At 40.5% G+C, this 25380-nt stretch overlaps 2 protein-coding genes across 5 annotated transcripts in view; one reads left to right on the top strand and one right to left on the bottom strand.

Moving 5' to 3' along the window:
- The window catches only part of LOC124540808, a 34342-nt gene extending 18587 nt beyond the window's left edge, over positions 1 to 15755 (top strand). The window contains exons 1-13 of one of the 4 annotated variants that reach the window (XM_047118529.1): positions 247 to 325; positions 803 to 817; positions 1253 to 1406; positions 2630 to 2823; positions 3962 to 4162; positions 4796 to 4945; positions 5298 to 5505; positions 6425 to 6600; positions 7182 to 7434; positions 7746 to 7897; positions 12954 to 13113; positions 14214 to 14317; positions 15470 to 15710. In XM_047118529.1, coding sequence (XP_046974485.1) covers positions 315 to 325; positions 803 to 817; positions 1253 to 1406; positions 2630 to 2823; positions 3962 to 4162; positions 4796 to 4945; positions 5298 to 5505; positions 6425 to 6600; positions 7182 to 7434; positions 7746 to 7897; positions 12954 to 13113; positions 14214 to 14317; positions 15470 to 15551 — 1860 coding nt within the window. In that variant the 5' untranslated portion in view covers positions 247 to 314 and the 3' untranslated portion in view covers positions 15552 to 15710. The other 3 variants (XM_047118527.1, XM_047118530.1, XM_047118528.1) reach the window with 3 other exon arrangements.
- Positions 15756 to 19605: 3850 nt separating this feature from the next.
- On the bottom strand, positions 19606 to 25235 carry LOC124540765 (pro-resilin-like). The gene is made up of 8 exons (XM_047118473.1): positions 25192 to 25235; positions 24925 to 24968; positions 23265 to 23323; positions 22771 to 22869; positions 22032 to 22351; positions 21649 to 21719; positions 20994 to 21128; positions 19606 to 20142 (listed from the first exon to the last, which is right to left on the bottom strand). Exons 2-8 carry the CDS (start codon positions 24928 to 24930, stop codon positions 20011 to 20013), a joined length of 822 nt encoding a protein of 273 aa, XP_046974429.1. The 5' UTR covers positions 24931 to 24968; positions 25192 to 25235; the 3' UTR covers positions 19606 to 20010.
- Between the last annotated feature and the right edge of the window lie 145 nt (positions 25236 to 25380).

A 25380-nucleotide genomic window follows, 5' to 3' on the forward strand; every position in this document is an offset into this window, starting at 1 on the left:
AATCACATATTGTTCAAGCTCTTGACCAATGAAATCACGCTAATTTAATTATTTTTCTTGTGTTAGTATTTAAATATCGACGATCAAAAAAGCTTCATTGTGAAGTTCTCTTGAATAAAATTGATTGAGATTTGTTTTGTCTGTTGTTCTTTAGTAATTGGAATACACCATATATGGAATATCTTACGCTATATTTTAAACTTATATGTAGTATATGCAGTTTTGGTTGTATTAAAAGTATTATTTACGTTTCACTCCACAGTGTCCGCTATAGAACTGTTAGAGTTAAAACGGACGTGAGGTCGAAAAAAATAATGTATCGTCGGTAAGATATGTGTTCTTGTTTGGTTATAGCGGTAGTATATTATATGTTGTAGGAAACAAAAATTTTATTAATTTAAAAAAATAATGGTAATTTTAGTTTTATAATATATTACACCCCTCAAATCTAAGTCTATTATTGTCAAAATATAAAATCACTGAACACAAATTTGTAGATTTATTTTCGTTGTTAAATCCGCAATTTTAGGTGTTTCTTTAAATTAGGAAATCTTATTTATAAATATAACATTTGTTACTAAAATATCGATTTTTGTGACTAATGTTGTTCGAAATAAAAAATATATTTATATATAACAAATAATACTGATATAATACGAACAAATTAAAAAGTATATTATTAATAATGGCTAATTATACGCATGGCTGTATCTTTGAATGTTTACTAATATATTGTATGTACTGTATTTGTTGCATTAAAGCATGTATGTATGATTAATTGATTGTTTTTGTTCTTTTTCAGAAAATCTGTTATCGAGTGAGTAGCTTTTTGTATTTGTTTTGGTTGAGCTTGATAAGTAATGGCTGTCAATATGAACTGCATTGAAAATATTTGCATGTTTGAGTGTTATTTGGTATTGTTTATTTTATTGTACGCGATGTTGAAAGGTAATATGTAGCTTTACTTTATTTTATTTGAGTTTGCTATAATATAACCCTAATCGTTTCGGATGTTGTCGTTTTTATTTGTTTTGTGTGAATTTTGTGTTCATCTTAATTCATCAAACTATTTCAAGTACTAATAATTCTTAAAATTTATAAATAATTTTTAAATTCTTAATTTAAATTATAAGGTTTTGGAAGACGTTTTAAATTTGATAGTCATGATTAGTTTTCATTTCATTTGTTAAAAGTTTGTTTGAATTATTAAACACTCTTTAGTTTTAGTTTAATTTTCTTAATTGTTTACCAGGTTTATTGAAAGACGTTTGGAACAAGCCCTTAAACAGGATAAGGGAACGGGATGTCAGATACCGAGGTTAGATCCGTTTTCGAAAGAAGTGACGCAGTTTGATAAGGAGATGCCGAAAGTTGTGTGTCAAGGGAGGGATTGGGTAAAGTGCTATGTAAGTTGAGTGTAATTCATATTTAATTATTATATGGTTTAAATCAGGATACCAGAAAATGTTCATGTTTTTAATGCTCAAAAAGACCGTTGAACTTTGTGTTCTAAAGGTTGTTATAACCTTAACATTGGAAAGAAAATGATCGTCTCCGGATCGTTTCAAAATGAATTTATGATTCTAAACAAGACTGACAAGAAAATATCTTGTACTTCTCAGATCTGAAGTGTTTCTTTCTGTGCTGGTGTGAATTTGAATTTGATTAATTGGCCAGTTTTTGATGTTAAACCCTCGTCGTGATGCGAGCGAATACTAAAAGTGGATTTATATTTATTTATAATTAACGTGAAAAGTTAGATAAAACTTGACCCGTCCTATTCAGTCCTATTGAACAAGACAATAACATTATAATACTTTATTTTTTTATTTTCAACGCGCGCGAGCTTCGACCAATCGGGTGCCTGAAAAAAATATTATTAGCTAGAATTCTGCTCGTAAGAATTTCAGACGCACAAGCAATAAAACAACGTATGTTGATAAAAATATTGGTATTTATAATGTTTTGTGTTACTACATGAATGAGTATCTTTAAAATATTCTTTTATATTGTACTAGTGACCCGCCCCGGCTTTGCACGGGTGCAAGCCTACAAAGAGTACAAATAATGCGACATTGTTTTATACTATACTATAGACACTGTTTTGTTAGCCATAAGACCGCCCGTTGTACTCTACAATATTATATATAATATTGTAACATATTATAATGTGTAACATGTGGTGTACAATGAAGTATAAATAAATAAATAACATGTAGGCAAACGGCAAAAGGACCACTTGATGGTAAGTGGTCACCACTGTCCATAGACATACTGCTCCACTAACTACAACTAACTAACTACACTGTTTCAAACATGAACGATATTAGTATTGTTGTTTGACGGTAGATTATTTTGGAGCAATTGTTGCATTGCATAATATATAATATTTTTAAATAATTCAAAGTAAATAAGTACTGTTAGAATTAAGGTTACGATTTATTTAAAGTAAAACAAAATAAATTAAATGTAAAGAATACAGTTTAAGAAGGTACAGAGTAAAATATTTGTTGTGCGAACCTAATTCTTAGTGCTGAGGTAACGCTTTATTGTTTTGTATGAATTCAATTACACACTCCGACTGTCATAGAAATACAATTAATTAAATACTTTATTTTTTATTTTGTAGCATTCTCAATGCAAAGTCGTACCTGAAATATTGGATACGATGAAGAACATTGTCTGTATGTATAGCGATATTATATACGAGAGCGATCAGAAATATACAATTGGCGAGCCGTTTGAGGTCTACGGAGGTGATGCGTATGTACTCAGTAAAAGTGATCACGTTAAAATTAAGTGCACTGGAAAACATAAAGACAGGTAAGGAGAGTTTTGTTATTGATAACGTAAACACCTTTATCAAAAACTAGCTCGGATGCAAAGCTTAAAGAAGATACTAAATGTACGACAGAATTTGTTTATTAACGAAATCACATTAGAAAATTCTGAAATTATCAGGCTTTCGTTACTTTATTGTCCATGTATTATATACAAATACCTTCCTCTCGAATCACTATATATTAAAACCGCATCAAAATCCGTTGCATAGTTATAAAAGGTTTAAGCATACATAGGGATATAGGGACAGAGAAAGAAACTGTTTTATACCATGTTCAAAATATACACTTCGTCAGTGATGGTGACAAGAATGCCAGCAGCATTTCGAAGGGCAAATTTGATCCCTTGGTCGGGAAATTGACTTATTCCTGTCACTAATAGGAGTTAGAAGATGGAATTAAAGTAACAGTTTGTAAATATCTTATCTATGGGATAACGATTTCTCTTCTCTGAACAGAAGATTTGGAGCGTATTTTGCCATACTGTTCAATTGCGCTTTGATAGATACATTTGCAGCAGTTTTTCTCCCGATACACGTCGATTTCAAATAAAATTTAATTGTTTATATATATAATTGATATAACATATTCTATATTAATTATATAAGTTATAACCTATGATTTTATTATCTCGTTGCTATGTTTGGAATAAACAGACGTCAGATAAAACGAACAACAGGAAAATCCTGAGGTTAGATGTATTAATCAATTTCTATTTACAATTTTCATACGTTGCTTGAGACGATTGAGAGACGATGGCCACGTGATCTTAACCAAACCCAAGTTATAAATTAGTTTTCAATTTATACCTTTTAATTGGTGTTAATGTCCCGAGGATTCCATGTAAGAAATAACTATATCTATTCTAAATTGGATTAATCGGACTTCTCCATAAATATCAGAAAAGTTAGCTTTTGTCCAGCAGTAGATTGTTTACTGGTTATACCGATTTACTTTGTGTAGAGGTGTGTGTACCGATTTACTGATCTTTAGGATGTGTAGGAAAGAATGTTTTAATGTGCGCAAAATAATTGTATTTAAAAGAAAAACCAAATAACTCATTCATACAAGTTTGTATAGATATAGATTCTAAGATAATTATTTCAGAGATTAAATTTCAGCATCCTACCATCAAAATGGGTGGGTCATAGCCTTGGATTTCGCTCCTCAGTCCATCCGAAGAAACCTCCACCAGGCAGGGAGGATTCATTCAACGTCCTCATCCTAGGATTCGATTCGACATCCAAGAATGGTTTCATCAGGCGTATGCCGAAGAGTTATGACATTTTGACAGGAAAACTTGAAGCCACTGTGTTGAACGGGTAAGTTTCGTAGCTAATACATACAGTACTAGGTTTTGGTTTTAGCGGGTGGATAATAGTAAGTATAGCAGTAGTAGTAATAGTTTTTAAGGTAACTTTTATACTGATTTCTATCCGTTTGACGATCCGTTTGACGACCTCCGTCGTCAAGTGGTGTGTACACCGGTTTTCATGGGTACGCCACTCCGAGGTCCCGGGTTCGATTCCCGGCTGAGTCGATGTAGATTATCATTAGTTTTCTATGTTGCCTTGGGTCTGGGTGTTTGTGGTACCATCGTTACTTCTGATTGTCCATAACACAAGTGCTTAAGCTACTTACATTGGGATCAGAGTAATGTATGTGATGTTGTCTCATATAAAAACGTCACACTCACGTGACCATACTTTATATCCATTGCGCGTTTTCACTTATCGTACGTAATGTTGAACGACTTCTTTTAATGCAATGTTTAAACCAAATCGAACATCGTACGAAAGAAGATTTGTTTACTGGTAGGTTGTCCAAACGACATTATTCCGACTACAATAAATAATTATAATATGTAAAAAATCCTAAATATAAAATTTTGTACTACCACAGGGATATATTTTGGAACCAATATTATTCTTCATATATGTCATCGACTCTTACAGTTACAACATAGTTGGCGACGGTACACCGGCTGCCTTATTTCCGATATTAACCGGCAAAACCGAGTTGGAATTGCCGGATGTTAGGAGGAAGATGAACAACGCGACTTTAGACTCAATGCCGTTTATATTTAAAAAACTTAAAGAGGATGGGTAAGTCTCTTTGTCGAATAGTTTTATTTGATTTGTCTGAATTTGTCAAGTTTAAGATGTTTTAGTCGGTAGGATTGCTGTTTAAATAGAGTAAATTTTTATTGATGAACATAATACTTGGTTGATAATGTTAAATGATTTATCAACTAATGTTGGTGTTGTTCGAATCTCAGTTCATAGGAAAAATATATTTCAATTGTAAATGTTTCTTACTTAAAAATTAGAAGTATTAAAATTATGTGTTATACAAATACTATACATCATATTATTTCAATAAAATTACATGAATTTTCGGCCGAGTTCTCACCATAACAATAAGTCTTTTCACACTTTTTCTCTCTTGATTTTTTAGGTATCGTACAGCGTATTTCGAAGATATGCCCTGGATTGGCACCTTTCAGTACCGCTTTAACGGTTTCCAGCACCAACCCGCAGATCATTACCTCAGAGCGTTTTATTTAGAAGAATCTCATAGCGGCAAGAAATGGGCGAGCAACAAGATCAAATACTGCGTGGGAGACACGCCACAATATAAACTAATGCTTAATATTACTGATCAGGTATGTATGACCTTTAGTGAGACTGAGAAGTTAGGTGGAATGCTTAATTAGTGATAGTGATCTTTGAACTAATCTTTTAAGTTGGGTATTTAACTTTTCATTAGTCTTCCCTAGATATGCCTAAAGCCAAGGTCACACGGTCAAGGTTGTTGAAGGTAAACACCGTGAGGAAACTTTCTAATTTCATCAAAATTCTGCCACATGTGCATTCCACCAACCCGCATTGGAACAGCGTGGTGGAATATGTTCCAAACCCTCTCCTTAATGGAAGAGGAGGCCTTATCTCAGCAGTGGGAAATTTATAGGCTGTTACTTTACTTTACAAGGTCACTCTTACACATGTTTCATAGTTAACTTAAACATATCACAGAAGAATTGGTTGTTGTTGTTGTTGTAACCCATACATCAGACGATCGTGCACAAAGCTACCGTAACATCTCTTATTGTCAGTAAAGTGAAATCTGATAGAACATTACCTGAACATAAGCTAGATGTTATATTACTTGGAGTCCTGGTAGTAAATCTAATTATATAATAATCTTTTTATCAACAAAACTGAATTGGTCCTGACCAGAGATAACAGTTTTGAACTACCTCAAAATATACCAATAAATCTCCTGTCAGGTTTGTCGTGATAGTAATATTATGGTAATTAAAATTAAACTTGGTGTCAAAAATAATGAGCTCGGAAGAAGATGAGATGACGTAGAATTATAGGTGTGCCATCCAACTTGCTAGACAGCATTTCTTTGCATTGATAATTTCCTCTCTTAATACAGGGTAATTGTTTTGTCAAAAGTTTCAGTTATTATGACTATGGTTACTGCTGCGTTGTAGTTGCCAGTTTCTTGTAAATCTTCTAATAAACAGTAGCTAAAAATCCAATTTTATTTCATTTTATATTAATTTCTCTTTCCAGTTCCTACGTCTTGATGGTAAACGATTTTGTTTCACCTTTATAGCTGATATAACTCATGATGACTTCAACATGATATCCACCGCTGATGACGATACAGCCGACTTCCTCCTTAACTTCCTCAAATCTGGAATGGGGAAGGATACATTGCTGATGGTCATGGGCGACCATGGACCTAGGTGAGTTATCAAAAGACATTTTAATAACTGACTGTGTATTTAAATAACGATTCCTTTTTCTTGTGATAAAATTTTCCCAAAAAATATATGTTGCCTAAGTTTCAAAGCAGCATGCTTATTATTAATGTACCATTAATACATTAACCGGGTGTAAGGCAAAAAATATATTATTTTATATGAAGGTAAAGCTTTGGTAATCTGTTGACGTTTTCTTTCCATCCAATTTATACCATTAGCATCATTCTCCATTTTCTAATCTTTCATTTTGTCAACCTCATATTATCATCGCCAAATCTATATTTCCAACTCCAATCTGCCCGACCTTCGTCTGAATGGTTTCCAAAAATGTTATCATTTTTTGGGTGTTTAGTAAACTGGGCACCTAATTGTATTTTGGTTATCACAGCACATAGATTTTGAAATTCGCTCTGTAAGAAATATTAACCAACCTATCCAACTAATAATATTTCGAAAGACAAAAATACTAAGTTATGCTATTTGGCGTTAGAGTATATGATCATTGGGTGGTATTCCTCTCCTATCAAGTATGCACAAAACTCTACCACAAAGTAAATTTTTAGGTACGCAAAAGTACGTAATACCCTCCAAGGAAAGCTCGAAGAAAGGTTACCGTTAATGGCGATAAGATTGCCGGACTCACTGAGGATGAGGCATCCGAAAATTCAGGAAAACCTCGAAAACAATGCCGAAGTGCTGACGACCCCCCACGACATACACGCGACGGTGCTGGATGTTCTGGATTTGAGGAATTATTGGAATCCATACAAGGTCACCGGCGCAGATTTGACGAGAGGGCTCAGTCTCCTACAACCTGTGAGTAAAATATTTCATACAAATGTAGATAACATATTTTAATTCACTTATATTTACAACCTTATCCTTTGTCGAAATAGGAATTATACTATTACTCATAAATGTACTACATCTATCATAAGACGTTTTGATTAACCTACTAAGGAGGATTTACTTCAACATCTCTTAAACCCTTATGCGAACACAAATCAAAATTATAAATACAAAAATATAGGTACAATAAAACCTTCTTGTGACTCAAATCTTATGGAATCGTATCCTGGAGTATATAAAACATGACTAACTAATAACATTTCGAATATAATTTTCAGATAACACAGAATCGGTCGTGCAGCGAGGCGGGCGTGGAGCCGCACTGGTGCTCGTGCGTGTCGTGGGAGCGCGTCCCGCCGCGCAGCGAGCGACACGACGCCGCCGCGCGCGCCCTGCTGCAGCACATCAACGCGCTCACCGACACCACGCGGTGAGCACACACCCGCCCTGCTGCAGCACATCAACGCGCTCACCGACACCACGCGGTGAGCACACACCCGCCCTGCTGCAGCACATCAACGCGCTCACCGACACCACGCGGTGAGCACACACCCGCCCTGCTGCAGCACATCAACGCGCTCACCGACACCACGCGGTGAGCACACACCCGCCCTGCTGCAGCACATCAACGCGCTCACCGACACCACGCGGTGAGCACACACCCGCCCTGCTGCAGCACATCAACGCGCTCACCGACACCACGCGGTGAGCACACACCCGCCCTGCTGCAGCACATCAACGCGCTCACCGACACCACGCGGTGAGCACACACCCGCCCTGCTGCAGCACATCAACGCGCTCACCGACACCACGCGGTGAGCACACACCCGCCCTGCTGCAGCACATCAACGCGCTCACCGACACCACGCGGTGAGCACACACCCGCCCTGCTGCAGCACATCAACGCGCTCACCGACACCACGCGGTGAGCACACACCCGCCCTGCTGCAGCACATCAACGCGCTCACCGACACCACGCGGTGAGCACACACCCGCCCTGCTGCAGCACATCAACGCGCTCACCGACACCACGCGGTGAGCACACACCCGCCCTGCTGCAGCACATCAACGCGCTCACCGACACCACGCGGTGAGCACACACCCGCCCTGCTGCAGCACATCAACGCGCTCACCGACACCACGCGGTGAGCACACACCCGCCCTGCTGCAGCACATCAACGCGCTCACCGACACCGACACCACGCGGTGAGCACACACCCGCCCTGCTGCAGCACATCAACGCGCTCACCGACACCACGCGGTGAGCACACACCCGCCCTGCTGCAGCACATCAACGCGCTCACCGACACCACGCGGTGAGCACACACCCGCCCTGCTGCAGCACATCAACGCGCTCACCGACACCACGCGGTGAGCACACACCCGCCCTGCTGCAGCACATCAACGCGCTCACCGACACCACGCGGTGAGCACACACCCGCCCTGCTGCAGCACATCAACGCGCTCACCGACACCACGCGGTGAGCACACACCCGCCCTGCTGCAGCACATCAACGCGCTCACCGACACCACGCGGTGAGCACACACCCGCCCTGCTGCAGCACATCAACGCGCTCACCGACACCACGCGGTGAGCACACACCCGCCCTGCTGCAGCACATCAACGCGCTCACCGACACCACGCGGTGAGCACACACCCGCCCTGCTGCAGCACATCAACGCGCTCACCGACACCGACACCACGCGGTGAGCACACACCCGCCCTGCTGCAGCACATCAACGCGCTCACCGACACCACGCGGTGAGCACACACCCGCCCTGCTGCAGCACATCAACGCGCTCACCGACACCACGCGGTGAGCACACACCCGCCCTGCTGCAGCACATCAACGCGCTCACCGACACCACGCGGTGAGCACACACCCGCCCTGCTGCAGCACATCAACGCGCTCACCGACACCACGCGGTGAGCACACACCCGCCCTGCTGCAGCACATCAACGCGCTCACCGACACCGACACCACGCGGTGAGCACACACCCGCCCTGCACAGCACATCAACGCGCTCACCGACACCACGCGGTGAGCACACACCCGCCCTGCTGCAGCACATCAACGCGCTCACCGACACCGAAACCACGCGGTGAGCACACACCCGCCCTGCTGCAGCACATCAACGCGCTCACCGACACCACGCGGTGAGCACACACCCGCCCTGCTGCAGCACATCAACGCGCTCACCGACACCGACACCACGCGGTGAGCACACACCCGCCCTGCTGCAGCACATCAACGCGCTCACCGACACCACGCGGTGAGCACACACCCGCCCTGCTGCAGCACATCAACGCGCTCACCGACACCACGCGGTGAGCACACACCCGCCCTGCTGCAGCACATCAACGCGCTCACCGACACCACGCGGTGAGCACACACCCGCCCTGCTGCAGCACATCAACGCGCTCACCGACACCACGCGGTGAGCACACACCCGCCCTGCTGCAGCACATCAACGCGCTCACCGACACCGACACCACGCGGTGAGCACACACCCGCCCTGCTGCAGCACATCAACGCGCTCACCGACACCACGCGGTGAGCACACACCCGCCCTGCTGCAGCACATCAACGCGCTCACCGACACCACGCGGTGAGCACACACCCGCCCTGCTGCAGCACATCAACGCGCTCACCGACACCGACACCACGCGGTGAGCACACACCCGCCCTGCTGCAGCACATCAACGCGCTCACCGACACCACGCGGTGAGCACACACCCGCCCTGCTGCAGCACATCAACGCGCTCACCGACACCACGCGGTGAGCACACACCCGCCCTGCTGCAGCACATCAACGCGCTCACCGACACCGACACCACGCGGTGAGCACACACCCGCCCTGCTGCAGCACATCAACGCGCTCACCGACACCACGCGGTGAGCACACACCCGCCCTGCTGCAGCACATCAACGCGCTCACCGACACCACGCGGTGAGCACACACCCGCCCTGCTGCAGCACATCAACGCGCTCACCGACACCACGCGGTGAGCACACACCCGCCCTGCTGCAGCACATCAACGCGCTCACCGACACCACGCGGTGAGCACACACCCGCCCTGCTGCAGCACATCAACGCGCTCACCGACACCACGCGGTGAGCACACACCCGCCCTGCTGCAGCACATCAACGCGCTCACCGACACCACGCGGTGAGCACACACCCGCCCTGCTGCAGCACATCAACGCGCTCACCGACACCACGCGGTGAGCACACACCCGCCCTGCTGCAGCACATCAACGCGCTCACCGACACCACGCGGTGAGCACACACCCGCCCTGCTGCAGCACATCAACGCGCTCACCGACACCGACACCACGCGGTGAGCACACACCCGCCCTGCTGCAGCACATCAACGCGCTCACCGACACCGACACCACGCGGTGAGCACACACCCGCCCTGCTGCAGCACATCAACGCGCTCACCGACACCACGCGGTGAGCACACACCCGCCCTGCTGCAGCACATCAACGCGCTCACCGACACCACGCGGTGAGCACACACCCGCCCTGCTGCAGCACATCAACGCGCTCACCGACACCACGCGGTGAGCACACACCCGCCCTGCTGCAGCACATCAACGCGCTCACCGACACCACGCGGTGAGCACACACCCGCCCTGCTGCAGCACATCAACGCGCTCACCGACACCACGCGGTGAGCACACACCCGCCCTGCTGCAGCACATCAACGCGCTCACCGACACCACGCGGTGAGCACACACCCGCCCTGCTGCAGCACATCAACGCGCTCACCGACACCACGCGGTGAGCACACACCCGCCCTGCTGCAGCACATCAACGCGCTCACCGACACCACGCGGTGAGCACACACCCGCCCTGCTGCAGCACATCAACGCGCTCACCGACACCGACACCACGCGGTGAGCACACACCCGCCCTGCTGCAGCACATCAACGCGCTCACCGACACCACGCGGTGAGCACACACCCGCCCTGCTGCAGCACATCAACGCGCTCACCGACACCACGCGGTGAGCACACACCCGCCCTGCTGCAGCACATCAACGCGCTCACCGACACCACGCGGTGAGCACACACCCGCCCTGCTGCAGCACATCAACGCGCTCACCGACACCACGCGGTGAGCACACACCCGCCCTGCTGCAGCACATCAACGCGCTCACCGACACCGACACCACGCGGTGAGCACACACCCGCCCTGCTGCAGCACATCAACGCGCTCACCGACACCACGCGGTGAGCACACACCCGCCCTGCTGCAGCACATCAACGCGCTCACCGACACCACGCGGTGAGCACACACCCGCCCTGCTGCAGCACATCAACGCGCTCACCGACACCGACACCACGCGGTGAGCACACACCCGCCCTGCTGCAGCACATCAACGCGCTCACCGACACCACGCGGTGAGCACACACCCGCCCTGCTGCAGCACATCAACGCGCTCACCGACACCACGCGGTGAGCACACACCCGCCCTGCTGCAGCACATCAACGCGCTCACCGACACCGACACCACGCGGTGAGCACACACCCGCCCTGCTGCAGCACATCAACGCGCTCACCGACACCACGCGGTGAGCACACACCCGCCCTGCTGCAGCACATCAACGCGCTCACCGACACCACGCGGTGAGCACACACCCGCCCTGCTGCAGCACATCAACGCGCTCACCGACACCACGCGGTGAGCACACACCCGCCCTGCTGCAGCACATCAACGCGCTCACCGACACCACGCGGTGAGCACACACCCGCCCTGCTGCAGCACATCAACGCGCTCACCGACACCACGCGGTGAGCACACACCCGCCCTGCTGCAGCACATCAACGCGCTCACCGACACCACGCGGTGAGCACACACCCGCCCTGCTGCAGCACATCAACGCGCTCACCGACACCACGCGGTGAGCACACACCCGCCCTGCTGCAGCACATCAACGCGCTCACCGACACCACGCGGTGAGCACACACCCGCCCTGCTGCAGCACATCAACGCGCTCACCGACACCACGCGGTGAGCACACACCCGCCCTGCTGCAGCACATCAACGCGCTCACCGACACCACGCGGTGAGCACACACCCGCCCTGCTGCAGCACATCAACGCGCTCACCGACACCACGCGGTGAGCACACACCCGCCCTGCTGCAGCACATCAACGCGCTCACCGACACCACGCGGTGAGCACACACCCGCCCTGCTGCAGCACATCAACGCGCTCACCGACACCACGCATCATCAGACATTTACAGACGATGTTTTCCTTCACCGCTGAGCACGAGATGAATTATAAAGTCAAATTAAGCACATGAATCAGCGGTGCTTGCCTGGGTTTGAGCCTGCAATCATCGGTTAAGATGCACGCGTTCTAACCACTGGGCCATCTCGACTCTAGACTCATATTAGTATTGTATTATTATTGTACTACTTTTTTAAACCTCTTGCGAATACAGATGTTTCAATCCTTCAAATGTGCAGGGATAAGTGCGTCCCTCGGACTCTCAAGTCGGTGCCGTGGGTGATGAAGCAGGTCGCCAACAACGGCGTGCTGACGTTCGTGGAGGCGAAAGACACGGACGGGTACGTGGGCAGGTTCGGTGCCCGGGTCAAGCAGGAGAGGGAGAACTATCAAGTTAAGGTGAATTAGGTTTGATTAAGTAGAATTAAAGGTTTCATGAAAAAAATTACTCGGTGGTAGGGCTTTGTGCAAGCCCGTCTGGGTAGGTACCACCCACTCACCAGTTATTCTACCGCCAAATAACAGTACTCAGTATTTTTGTGTTCCGGTTTGAAGGGTGAGTGAGCCAGTGTAACTACAGGCACAAGGGACGTAACATCTTAGTTCCCAAGGTTGGTGGCACGTTGACGATGTAAGGATAGTTAATATTTCTTACAGCGTCATTGTCTATGGGTGATGGTGACCACTTACCATCAGGTGGTCCATATGCTCGTCCGCCAACCTATTCCATAAAAAAAGACATTACGGTAAAAATAAAAGATATTTGTCGGAGATGTCAACAATACAGGAGTTGATTTGATGAGCTGCAAGCGTTGTTAGTATTGTATAATGCATCGACGTTGGTCACTTCAGTGCTAGCCGCCGTAGAGACAACTCGTCTGGGATCTGTCTTACGACTCGTAATTATTGAAATTTAAAAAGTATATCGTTTGAGTGATTACAGAACGGTTATTTTTACCCGTACCTACATTACACCCATACACAATGTGTTTGTGATGGTGAGGACACTCAGTTAGAACAACTACAACTACTTTTGTATAAAATATAATATACTAGCGCGCTGCCCCGGCCTCGCATAGGTGCAATACTGATACTAAATATACTACAGAATTTGTTGATTTAAGACTTTAGAAACTCCTAAATTATCAATGTTTCTTTTCTATATTGTCTATGAATTATTAACAAAACCTTTCTCTCAAAAAAAAAAACCACATCAAATACCGTTGCGTAATTTGAAAGATCTGTTTTAATTTTTATGTTTTACAGTATAGGTTAGCGGAGGAGCATATAAGCCACCTGATGGAAAGTGGTCACCATCACCCATAGACAATGACGCTATAAGTAATATCAACTATTCCTTACATCGTCAGCGTGCCACCAACCTTGGGAACTAAGATGTTATGTCCCTTGTGCCTGTAGTTATACTGGCTCTATCTAAGCATACATAGGGACTTCAGCGGTAAGCGACTTTGTTTAATACTATGTAATGATTGTTTCAGATCGAAGTGGGTCCGGGTCTCGGAGCATACGAGGCGTCGATGTCGTACGTCGTGAAGGAGGACAGATATGAAATCAATACGAGAGATATTTCGCGGACGAACGCGTGAGTTTGCTATATTTTGACGATCTCCGTGGTCGAGTGGTATGTACACCGGTTTTCATGGGTACGCCACTCCGAGGACCCGGGTTCGATTCCCGGCCGAGTCAGTGTCAGATTATCATTAGTTTTCTATGTTGTCTTGGGTCTGGGTGTTTGTGGTACCGTCGTTACTTCTGATTTTTCATAACACAAGTGCTTTAACTACTTACATTGGGATCAGAGTAATGTATGTGATGTTGTCTCATATTTATTTATATATTTATTTTATAAATTTATATATAATATACTTATATATAAGAAGTCTATATGTAAAATGACTTGCCGTTTATATTGAATCAGACTTTTTAGATTGACTTAACATATATTAGAGATAGTATTTATGTAAATAAACGCACACATTCATACATTTTAAGAACACATTCAAAGCATTGTATTATATAACCTATTTCCCATGGTAAATGTTTATATAATACAAAAAAAAAATACCATTTTGTTCTATTGTATTATATGAATAGTAGTTTTTTTACTTTTTATTTTACTCGTTCGTAAGGCTTTTGGGCAAGTTCTGAGTAACATAACACCTACTGATCGTACATTCTACCGCTAGATAGCAATGCTTAGTATTGTCATGTTATAGTTTGAAGTGTGAGTGAGCCAGTGTCATCTCCAGACATAATTAACATAACATCTTAGTTCCCATGGTTGATATTGCATTAGTGATGTAAGGAATGGTTAATACATCGTCAATGTTTACACTGACCATGATGACACAATTGACTGTTTGCCTAAAAATATCAATTTTTTTTATGGTATAGGGTAGCGGACAGACAGATGGACCTGATGGTAAGTGGGCACCATCACCCATAGACAATGACGCTGTAAGAAATATTAAGTATTCCTTACATCGTCAATGCGCCACCAACCTTGGGAACTAAGATGTTATGTCTCTTGTGCCTGCAGTTACACTGGCTCAATCACCCTTCAAACCGGAACACAACAATACTGAGTACTGTTATTTGGCGGTAGAATAACTGATGAGTGGGTGGTACCTACCCAGACGGGCTTGCACAAAGCCCTACCACCAGTAGAACACACACTTAGTATTTATAATATTAGTAAGGATATAGTAATAATGACATTTTGTATGTGTTTCAGTTACAGCAACGAGCCAGACTGTATAAGCGCGACTCACCCTCACCTCAACAAGTACTGCTACTGCCGCGACCACCTACAGTAACGCTGCAGTGAGACCTGCTAAGATTCAAACCGCATGTCTGGGTACCGCTTTACATATTAAGTCGTGTAGATTTTATTTCGTACACGTTAATTACCATTAGGTCTTAAGTTATTGCGCTTTTTTGATTATTATTTTTTTATTTATAAGGTACATATTAAAACATATTTGATATTTTAAGGTTTAAACCAAAAACATACTATATATACATACATAGGATGAATTTTTCAAGTATGTTAATTATTATTATTTTTTAAGTAGTGTGACCTAGCTCGTTTACATTTCGTACGCGGTGACCATTCTTGAGACGAGTGTTAATTCCTAAATGTCGGTAATAGGCTATTTGACAATGCGAAAAACGAAACTTGAAAATAATACTTAATTTATTCAAAAATCCATAAATAAAAATGGATTTTTTCAAACGTTTGTCACGTGACACAAAACGCTCCTGATTAGCCGGGCTTATGATGAAGTCACTTTCTTGTAAACTTTGCTTTTCTACTATATGTACCACAGATTAAAATACAGTAAAGTGACGTCACCGACCCCATTGCAGCGCCATATTGTCCAAGTAGCGTTTTTGCGCGCTATTTAAATATGGAAATTTTAATATGATATTTTTCGGTAAATATGTGCTAGAAATAAAAAATCAATTTTTACTGGGTTCCTTAACTTCTACTAAATAATATTAAATGGATTTTAAAAACCAGTCAAATAGCCTATTATCCTGGCTCACGATTTTTCCCACCACCGAGCACGAGATGAACTATAAACAAAAATTATGCACATACAAATTCACCGGTGCTTACCTGGGTTTGAACCCGCATTCATCCGTTAAATGCACTTGTTTTAATCTCTGGACCACCTCGACTCATACAGGATTTTATTACAAGAACATTCTACCACCCAGTGCCTCTCAATATTTATTCATGAATCTCATTGGTTAAAATTTCAATTATAATATATACTAGCTGTGCCCGTGACCTTGTACGCGTTTGAATTTAACAAAAAAATAAATGATATCAGTTATATACCAGTGAAAGTCCCATCAAAATTGGACCAACCGTTCCAGAGATTAGCTGGAACAAACAGACAGACAAAAATTGTAAAAAATGTTATTTTGGTATATGTACCGTGTATACATACATATGCATTGAGTAAAAAAGGGCTATTTTTAATATTACAAACAGACACTCCAATTTTATTATATGTATAGATTTATATAATAGTTTTATTTATATTAATAATAATACAAGCGTACTCGAAAAATTCATTCTATATATAATCTGTTAAGTCTCGATAACGTTGTTCCTCTCGCCTAATATTATGTTGTTTAATGTAAGTTTAATTTCTATTTGTATAAAACAAAAACCATTATTTAATACCAAGCAGATCTATAACTAGTCGTAATTACTGAAGTTTCTATATATTTTAAGATATTATTATATTGTATGTTTATTTATTTCACTAAAACATACTACAAAGATATGATGCTATTACAAGATATATAAGGCAGGGTGCCTTCCTATATGTCTGATACACTACAAAAAAATGTTGACGCAACATTGTAAAAGCGAATTTCATTTTTAATATGGTCAAAGTGAATTTGGGCTCATTGCAATTTGAAACTTATTAAAAGGATAATAAGTCATAAATCAACACAGCAAATAAAAAATAGATATGTCTTGGGACACCCGCTCGAAACGAAATAACATAACAGATACTATTTAATAAATTATGTATTAAATCAATGTAAAATGTCAAAATAACAAATAATAAGTTTATTAAACCGTAAATTAAAGAAGTAGACTGAAAGAAAGAGAGGAAAAAGTAGCTGTTTCATTTTCACTTTACTGTAAAACGCGTGATAAATCTTAGTTCAAAAAAAATAAATTAGTTTCCCTTCTAGTGTTTTCAATTGCGTGTAAACAGTTTTTTTTTTATTTATTTATAACTAGTAGTCGACACAGACAGAGTCACTTTCTCATTTAAATATTAATATAGATTTGAGCCTAAAGGACATAGATTGGACTCGAAAAATTACTAAATTTCTTATTATACTTGGACAAATAAACTTGTCGCAACAGGCAGCTATGTATGGGTATCTAAATAGCGAAAATAATAATAACGAAAATATATATATTAAAACTTTTTAAATAAAACTAGTTATAATGGATTTTAATCGCGTATATTAATTATTTTGGACATCCCGACGTTTCGAGCACTTTACAGCGTTCGTGTCTACCCGTGACCACGTTATACAAATCCGTTATAACTAGTTTTATTTAAATGTGTAATAATCGCGAAAATTTAAGACAACATTATATATTAAAATATTGTTTTTGCACTTTAAAATGATTGCTATATAGAAATATGAATCTTTTTAAATTATTTAAAGCAATTTGTTCCTTCGTAAGTACAAAATATTATAATTTAGAATATAAAGCTGACGGCTTGTCATTTACTCTTATATGTCACCGTTACTTTTTCGTTTACTTGGTGGTAGGGCTTTGTGTAAGCCCGCCCGGCTAGGTACCACTCACTCATCAGATATTCTACCGCTAAACAACAATAGGCAGTATTGTTGTGTTCCGGTCTGAAGGGTGAGTGAGCCAGTGTAACTACAGGCACAAGGGACATAACATCTTTGTTCCCAAGGTTGGTGGCACATTGACGATGTGAGTAGAGTATGATTTTTTTAATTTTTTTTATAGTCTAAGTTGGCGGACGAGCATATGGGCCACCTGATGGTAAGTGGTCACCATCACCCATAGACAATGACGCTGTAAGAAATATTAAGTATTCCTTACATCGTCAATGTGCCACCAACCTTGGGAACTAAGATGCTATGTCCCTTGTGCCTGTAGTTACACTGGCTCACTCACCCTTCAAACCGGAACACGACAATACTGAGTACTGTTGTTTGGCGGTAGAATAACTGATGAGTGGGTGGTACCCACCCAGACGGACTTGCACGAAGCCCTACCACCAAGTTTATAGATAATATCTATAAATCATACTGTACTTGTGTGATATCTTCTAATTAACGGTTGGTTCGATTTCAATGATTCAATGAGTCTTTGTGTCGCTTCGATCGGGAATGTTATGTAGTTATATTTTACAACGGAACGAAGTCGGGACGACAAGCTACTTACTATACTATTTTACCCCAGTTTCATTTGCTTTAGACGGAAATTTCATATTCTTGTAAAGAATATGTTGATCTTGAATAAAAATGTAAACGTATATTTATTTAATAATTTAAGTTGTATATTTAATTTAATAACGCTGAAAAAAGCACAAATTAATCTCATATATTAAGTTGAAAAGAAATATAAATAAAAACAATGTTTCTGCTGACCGTATTAATAATTAATAATGTTCTTTCTGACGTTCTATTGGCACGCATATGTAATTAAGGGTATAGATCATGATGTAAATTGCTTTATGGTGAATCATCATAGTGAAATTAAAATCAGACTTTGATTTTAACTATTTATTTGTAAGTAATAAAAACTGTGAAATATGTTGTAATTTTCTTTTTATCCTTATAAGGTATCATTTTAAATTGCTATGATAGCTCACTCAACTTTCAAATCGGAACACAAAAACACTTGTTACTACTGCTCAATTTATAATAATAATATTTATTCCACAAAAATCATCTTTATAAACAATTATATAGCCATCAAACGAAACAGATCAAATACTGACTATCCCAGCTAGGCTAATTAAATAACCCATGTTAAGGATATAATCGGTTCTCTCAAATACAAATAATAATATAAAACAAACAAAATCAGAAGAAAACCAAAACAGTGGGTTCTTACTAATCTTAACTGTAATTTAAATTAGAAAGGAGTTTTTATAATAAGTTAAGATCATTTTATTTATTATGACCTAATGTGCCATTTGTAATGTCATGTTGCTACTAATACCAGTAACAAGCTTTCGATTGATCAACTGTCAACCTTTCAACACAGATAAGTTATTAAGAAAATAATGAATACGTACACGTAGGAAATAGATTAAAAATAAAAAAAATATATGTTTTAAAAAGCGATTTTTATTAAAAATATTTACAGATTACAAAATATGTTACTAAAAATAACATTTCTTATAGTAACTAGTGTGTTTACTGCCCTCATTTATTCGCAATTTAATTGCGTTTATTAATACAAAACTATGCCTTACAAATATTTATATAACGTATATAAATACCTATATACTATTTATTACGTTCACAATCCATTATCATAGCCAAGTCGTCAAACAAAAGTACTTAATAATCTGTGGGCTACCAGAGATAATGAAAATTATAATATAATCTTTTGACTAATTATATCATCAATATAATTTCATAGTCTGTTAAGCTATGATGTCGAAATTTATTTAAAAAAAGAATAAAACTGTAGAAATCCGTTTTAAATAAATAAGTATGAATTTAGAAATGATTAAAAGTTTAATATGGTCCACTAGAATATTGATCCTCGTAACCTGATTGGCTGTTACCATTGTAGCCTGCGCGTGCGCCGGTGTCTTCGTACGATATTCTTGGTTTGTAGCCATCTTGGTCAGCTTCGTATTGTACGGTCTGCAAAGAAATATTTATTTAAATTTCAGGCGGTTATTACCGCAGATATGATATTAAGAACATTCATTTGGACTGGTTTGTTTTTTTTTGTAGGAATATATTTACGATCGTAGAACATAATGTCAAAATAAACAAAATAGTAAATGCCTGTCAGAACCCGACTGAGTTATGTGGGATTAACCAATCAAACCTGGGCGATTGCTATTTAGTCTGAGAATTCAGATCACAGCCTGTTGAATAGAGTACCGCCTACATTACTGCGCTGTATATGTACTACTAAGTATTCGCCCGCGGCTTCGTTCATGTTACATATTGTTGGTTGTCATGTGTTAGACTTAAGAGTCGCCTATGTACTTTCTAAAAATTCAAGCTTGCTTCATAACAAATCTCATCAAATTCGGTTCAGCGGTTAGGTCATGAAAGAGCGTCAGACAGTCAGTTACTTTCACATTTATAATATTAATATAGATGTATTATTATAAAAGCATATTATTCGATACAAGATACCTGTTGACTTCCAAGCAGGATATATTAATTTAAATAATTGTATTTAATTAACATGACTTTGTATTTATTAAATGTTAAAAAAGAGTAACTACTGAGTTTCTTGCCGGTTCTTCTCGGTAGAATCTACTTTCCGAACCGGTGGTAGCTGCACTTAATTGTAAAATGACGATTCAAAAGTGCTTGTAAAAGCCTACTTGAATAAAGTTTATTTTGATTTTGATTAACATTCAGCAAATTACAATCCACTGCTGGACATAATGTCCCAAAAGTGTTCCATACTTCAGATTCTCCTCACCAGACCGTTATCTTCAGATCATAAGTATAGTATACATTATATTATTCACCTGTTTTCTACCATCGGGCAGCAGAACGTAATACAATCCCTCAGCCCTGTCTCCTTGCCTTGACTCCCGGTGACCGAAATCGTTGCCCGAATACGCGTCCTTTACCATATATTCGAAGTTGTAGTTTGCTGGTTCCTGTGAAATGATTAGAATAGAATTAATATTGTTTAATAGGGTATTATACGATGTTTGAAGAAGTACTTTAAAAGATTGATTTTCCTAATACAAATCCACGAAAAATATACATTTTTTAAAAGGAAATTGTATTTTAAGCTTTTCTTATTTTCTCAAAACCACGTTTAGGTCACGTGATATACAGATAAAAATGTTACGACTTTTAATTTCAATATAATAAATTAATAAAGATCTTTCATGACTCAAAATCGATATATTTAAGTATATTTCTTAATTGTTATCAAATTTCGTAATTTATTTTTATATATATAATATTTGTGAAAGTATCTGTACATTTTAACAATGAATAAGCAACTGTAGTAAGACATAACGCAGATGTAGCATCGGCAAATTCAATAAAACCGATTTCTTATTTCTTACCCGATTTATACAACTAAGCTCTCTATCGCGCCATTCGACGCTATTCGTTGCTATAGATTTTCGCGTCAGTTCATGCTAATATTAATGATTAAGTACTAACCCCATTGCTGCCATCATCGTATCCGCCGCCAGGAGGCAGATATTGTCGGCTCTGCTGGTTGTAGTTGTTTCCTGTTACAATAAGATTGTCATATAAATCTCAACAAACTACGCAACGGATTTTAATGTGGTTTTCTTCAATAAATAGATGATTTTTTACATGTATAATAGAAGCATATACGAGAAAAGCTAAGATTTTAAGATTTTTTTTTATATTTGTTCTATTTAAGTTGTATATACCAAAAGAGTTGTTGTAGTTATATAGAACCTTGTTGTACCCGTGTGAAGATGGGGCGAGTAGCTAGTATATTATGTGTTCTTCTGATTTATATATATATATATATATATATATTTATATTTTAGAGAATGGCAAAAGTATATTACCTCGTCCGGTACCAGGAGTTCCATATTGTTGAGAGGGGGTGTTGTATTGAATTCCACTACCGGCTTGGCCAAAACTTTGACCTTGGTTTGGCAAACCGTATTGATTTGATGGAGCTTGATATTGGCTTGTTGGGGCTTGGTACTGGTTTGTTGGGGCTTGGTACTGGCTTGTTGGGGCTTGGTACTGGTTTGTTGGGGCTTGATATAGGCTGGTTGGTGATTGGGAATTAGAACGAGGGAGACCATATTGGTTGGAAGGAGGTAGGTATTGGGAGTTGGGGCGAGATCTGGATGGAGCACCATATGTAGAGGAAGGTTGCCTGAAACGGTAAAAGTTATACATAGTAAATAAATTTGGCTACAGCGATTTATTACATACCCACTTCTAACATAAGCTTTAGGCGTAATTAGTGGAGGGGGGAGGGGTTGTTTAAAAGCCGAGATGGGCCAGTGATTAAATCGAGTGCATCTTAGCCAAAGATTGCAGGTTCAAAGCCAGGCTAGCATCACTGAATATTACAGTCGTCTCGTGCTTGGCGGTGAAGGAAAACATCGTGATGAAACCTGCATCTGTTTTATTACATTAAAATTCTCCACATGTGTATTCCTCCAACCTTCTCCTCAAAAGTGAGAGCAGTGGGTTACAGGCTGTTGTTGTTGGGGGGGGGCATGTATTACAAAGCATTATCTCCTTTAAACAGGGATTGTGAGTATTCTATAAAATATTTTGTATAAGTACCTGAATGCAGCTCCGTTTTGCGCCTGACTTCCGAAGCTCGGGGTTCCGTATGTTGTTGAAAGTGAAGATCCTCTGTTTTGTCCTTGTGGGGGTAGGTATCTGGAATGGAAAATCAATCATGAGTAATTAATGCGATGAAATAACTATTAACACCAAAAATTATGTACATGACACAGGAGTATAATTTAATTAATGTATTGTCATACTCTGCAATACTAAATAAATAGAATATTCGTTAATACTTTTCTTTATATACTAGAGCAACGAGATTGATGATGCTGCGCTTAAAGAGCTGAAAGCAGCGAAATGCCTTACTTAATGTAATATAAGTCCAGTCAGTAAAGCCCAAAATCCCTAAAAAAGTCAGAAATCTGCGAAATTTTGTAGGTTTTATAGGAAGGTAAGCCTTACCGTATGGTTTTGCATCGTCTTGAGTTGAAGGGAAAGGTTGAAAACGGATGAAAAGCGTTTTTTGTTAATATGTGCAAAATTACCTATTAACTGGAGGCTCTGCTAAAGTTGAAGCGATGAGAAACACACTCGCTATGAAGATCTGAAAAATGAATGAGTAAGTAAAGTAAAGTAACAGCCTGTAAATTTCCCATAGCTGGGATAAGGTCTCCTCTTCCATTAAACATGGAATATGGGTTTGGAACATATTTTACCACGCTGTTCCAAATGCGGGTTGGTGGAATGCACATGTGGCAGAATTTCGATGAAATTAGATACATGCAGGTTTCCTCACGATGTTTTCCTTCACCGCCGAGCACGAGATGAGATTATAAACATAAATTAAGCACATATAAATAGTGGTGCTTGCCTGGGTTTTAACCCACACTCGTCAGTTAAGATGCACGCTTTCTAACCACTGGGCCATATCAGCTCTCTCAGCTTATCTAAGCTTATCCTTACTTATTGCCATTTTTTTTGTTTTGTATGGTGTAGTATGAGATTCTGTCTCGATATATAATCTAAAGGCAAAGGTTATGACTCCGTATATATAAAGATCTAAGGGGTCGTAAGTTAGCGTATTCATAAACTAAGTCGTACGTAAGATTACTGTTATCTAAAGTATTAAATAATTGACCCCTTGACATGTAGGTAATTAATAAATAATATGATATAGAGTAACTATAAAATTGCTATGATGCTAAATTGTTGCAGCAACCATCCCGCATTGGAGCAGCGTGGTGGAATATGCTTCTAACCTTTTCCTTAAAGGGAAACCAAACCTTTTCCCAGCAGTGGACTATTTACATACAAGCTCTTACTATTGTATTATAATTATGCATAATTAGTTGTAACTATTCCGGTCAAAACTACACTGACTGACTGACTACATAATAAACACACCGTGTGAGCCGGTTATATGAAAAACGACAGCTTGAGGTTTGTTTTTGAAAATGTATTCTCTAAAAATGTTAAGCGCATATATTGCATTTAATTGTTGTTATAGCTTTTGTTTGTACTTAAATAAATCAAATTATTAATTTCGATCGCCTCCAAGCTGTTTCAAATAACGAAAATACATTTGTTGTTATTGTATGAAACCAATTGTAAAGCATTTAAAAAAATATATGTATTTCTTATCCAGTTCATCTAGGTATACATTTCCGAAGCGGTGGCAGATCTTTGACTATCAATAAGCAAGTGTGATCACTTTTATATTGAATAAACATTTTTGATTTTAACTTTGATTCGCCCGTCGAGTTTTTTTTTATGGTATAGGTTGGCGGACGAGCATGTGGGCCACCTGATGGTAAGTGGTCACCATCGCCCATAGACAATGACGCTGTAAGGAATATTAAATATTCCTTACATCGTCAATGTGCCACCAACCTTGGGAACTAAGGTGTTATGTCCCTTGTGCCTGTAGTTACATTGGCTCACTCACCCTTCAGACCGGAACACAACAATACTGAGTACTGTTATTTGGCGGTAGAATAACTGATGAGTGGGTGGTGTCTACCCAGACGGCCTTAAAAAAGTTAAATACGGTATGATCAAAACACAAGTATGTGGACGGTATATCTAGTGAAATTTATGAATGCTTGGGGTTTGAACCCGGCACTCATCTGCTAAGATTCACGTGTTCTAACCTCTTATCTTATTTCCTTATCTCTCCTTATGATAATTTAAGTTACAATTTCTTACCTTCATTTTGATTTCTCGTGATGTCGACAAGTCGGTGGGATGATCTTGAAACAACAAAATATTTTATTAAGCTGTAAATATAATATATTATAGAGTGATATATATTATATAAATATATATTTTATCTGTGACTTAACATAACAAAAAATCGTGTTTTATTCAATGGCCTTAATTTAAGTACCTAATTAAAAACTTTAGAATACGAAAATTTCGATATAGCCTTTATGGGTAGGTTTATACAGTGTGATTCAAATCAAAATGATGTACCTTGTAAACACAACACTATATTTTGATAGAAGTTATTTGATAAGGAGAAGGCTTTGGAATGATCTAACGTAAGTCCGACCCTCCTTATATACCTCTTCAATCGTTAAACACTAAATATGTGGCGCATCTCATAATACAAGAACACGCATGAAAGTATGCTCTACTAACATTTTTTTGATATTTTATTGT

This window comes from Vanessa cardui, chromosome 26 (assembly GCF_905220365.1).
Source record: "Vanessa cardui chromosome 26, ilVanCard2.1, whole genome shotgun sequence".
In the NCBI taxonomy this organism is placed as follows: Eukaryota; Metazoa; Arthropoda; class Insecta; order Lepidoptera; family Nymphalidae; genus Vanessa; species Vanessa cardui.

Coding starts and splice junctions, on each gene's coding strand:
- LOC124540765 (XM_047118473.1), bottom strand. Junction 21,129..21,648: donor ACGATGATGGCAGCAATGGG/GTTAGTACTTAA, acceptor ATCATTTCACAG/GAACCAGCAAACTACAACTT. Junction 20,143..20,993: donor TGCCCGATGGTAGAAAACAG/GTGAATAATATA, acceptor ATTTCTTTGCAG/ACCGTACAATACGAAGCTGA.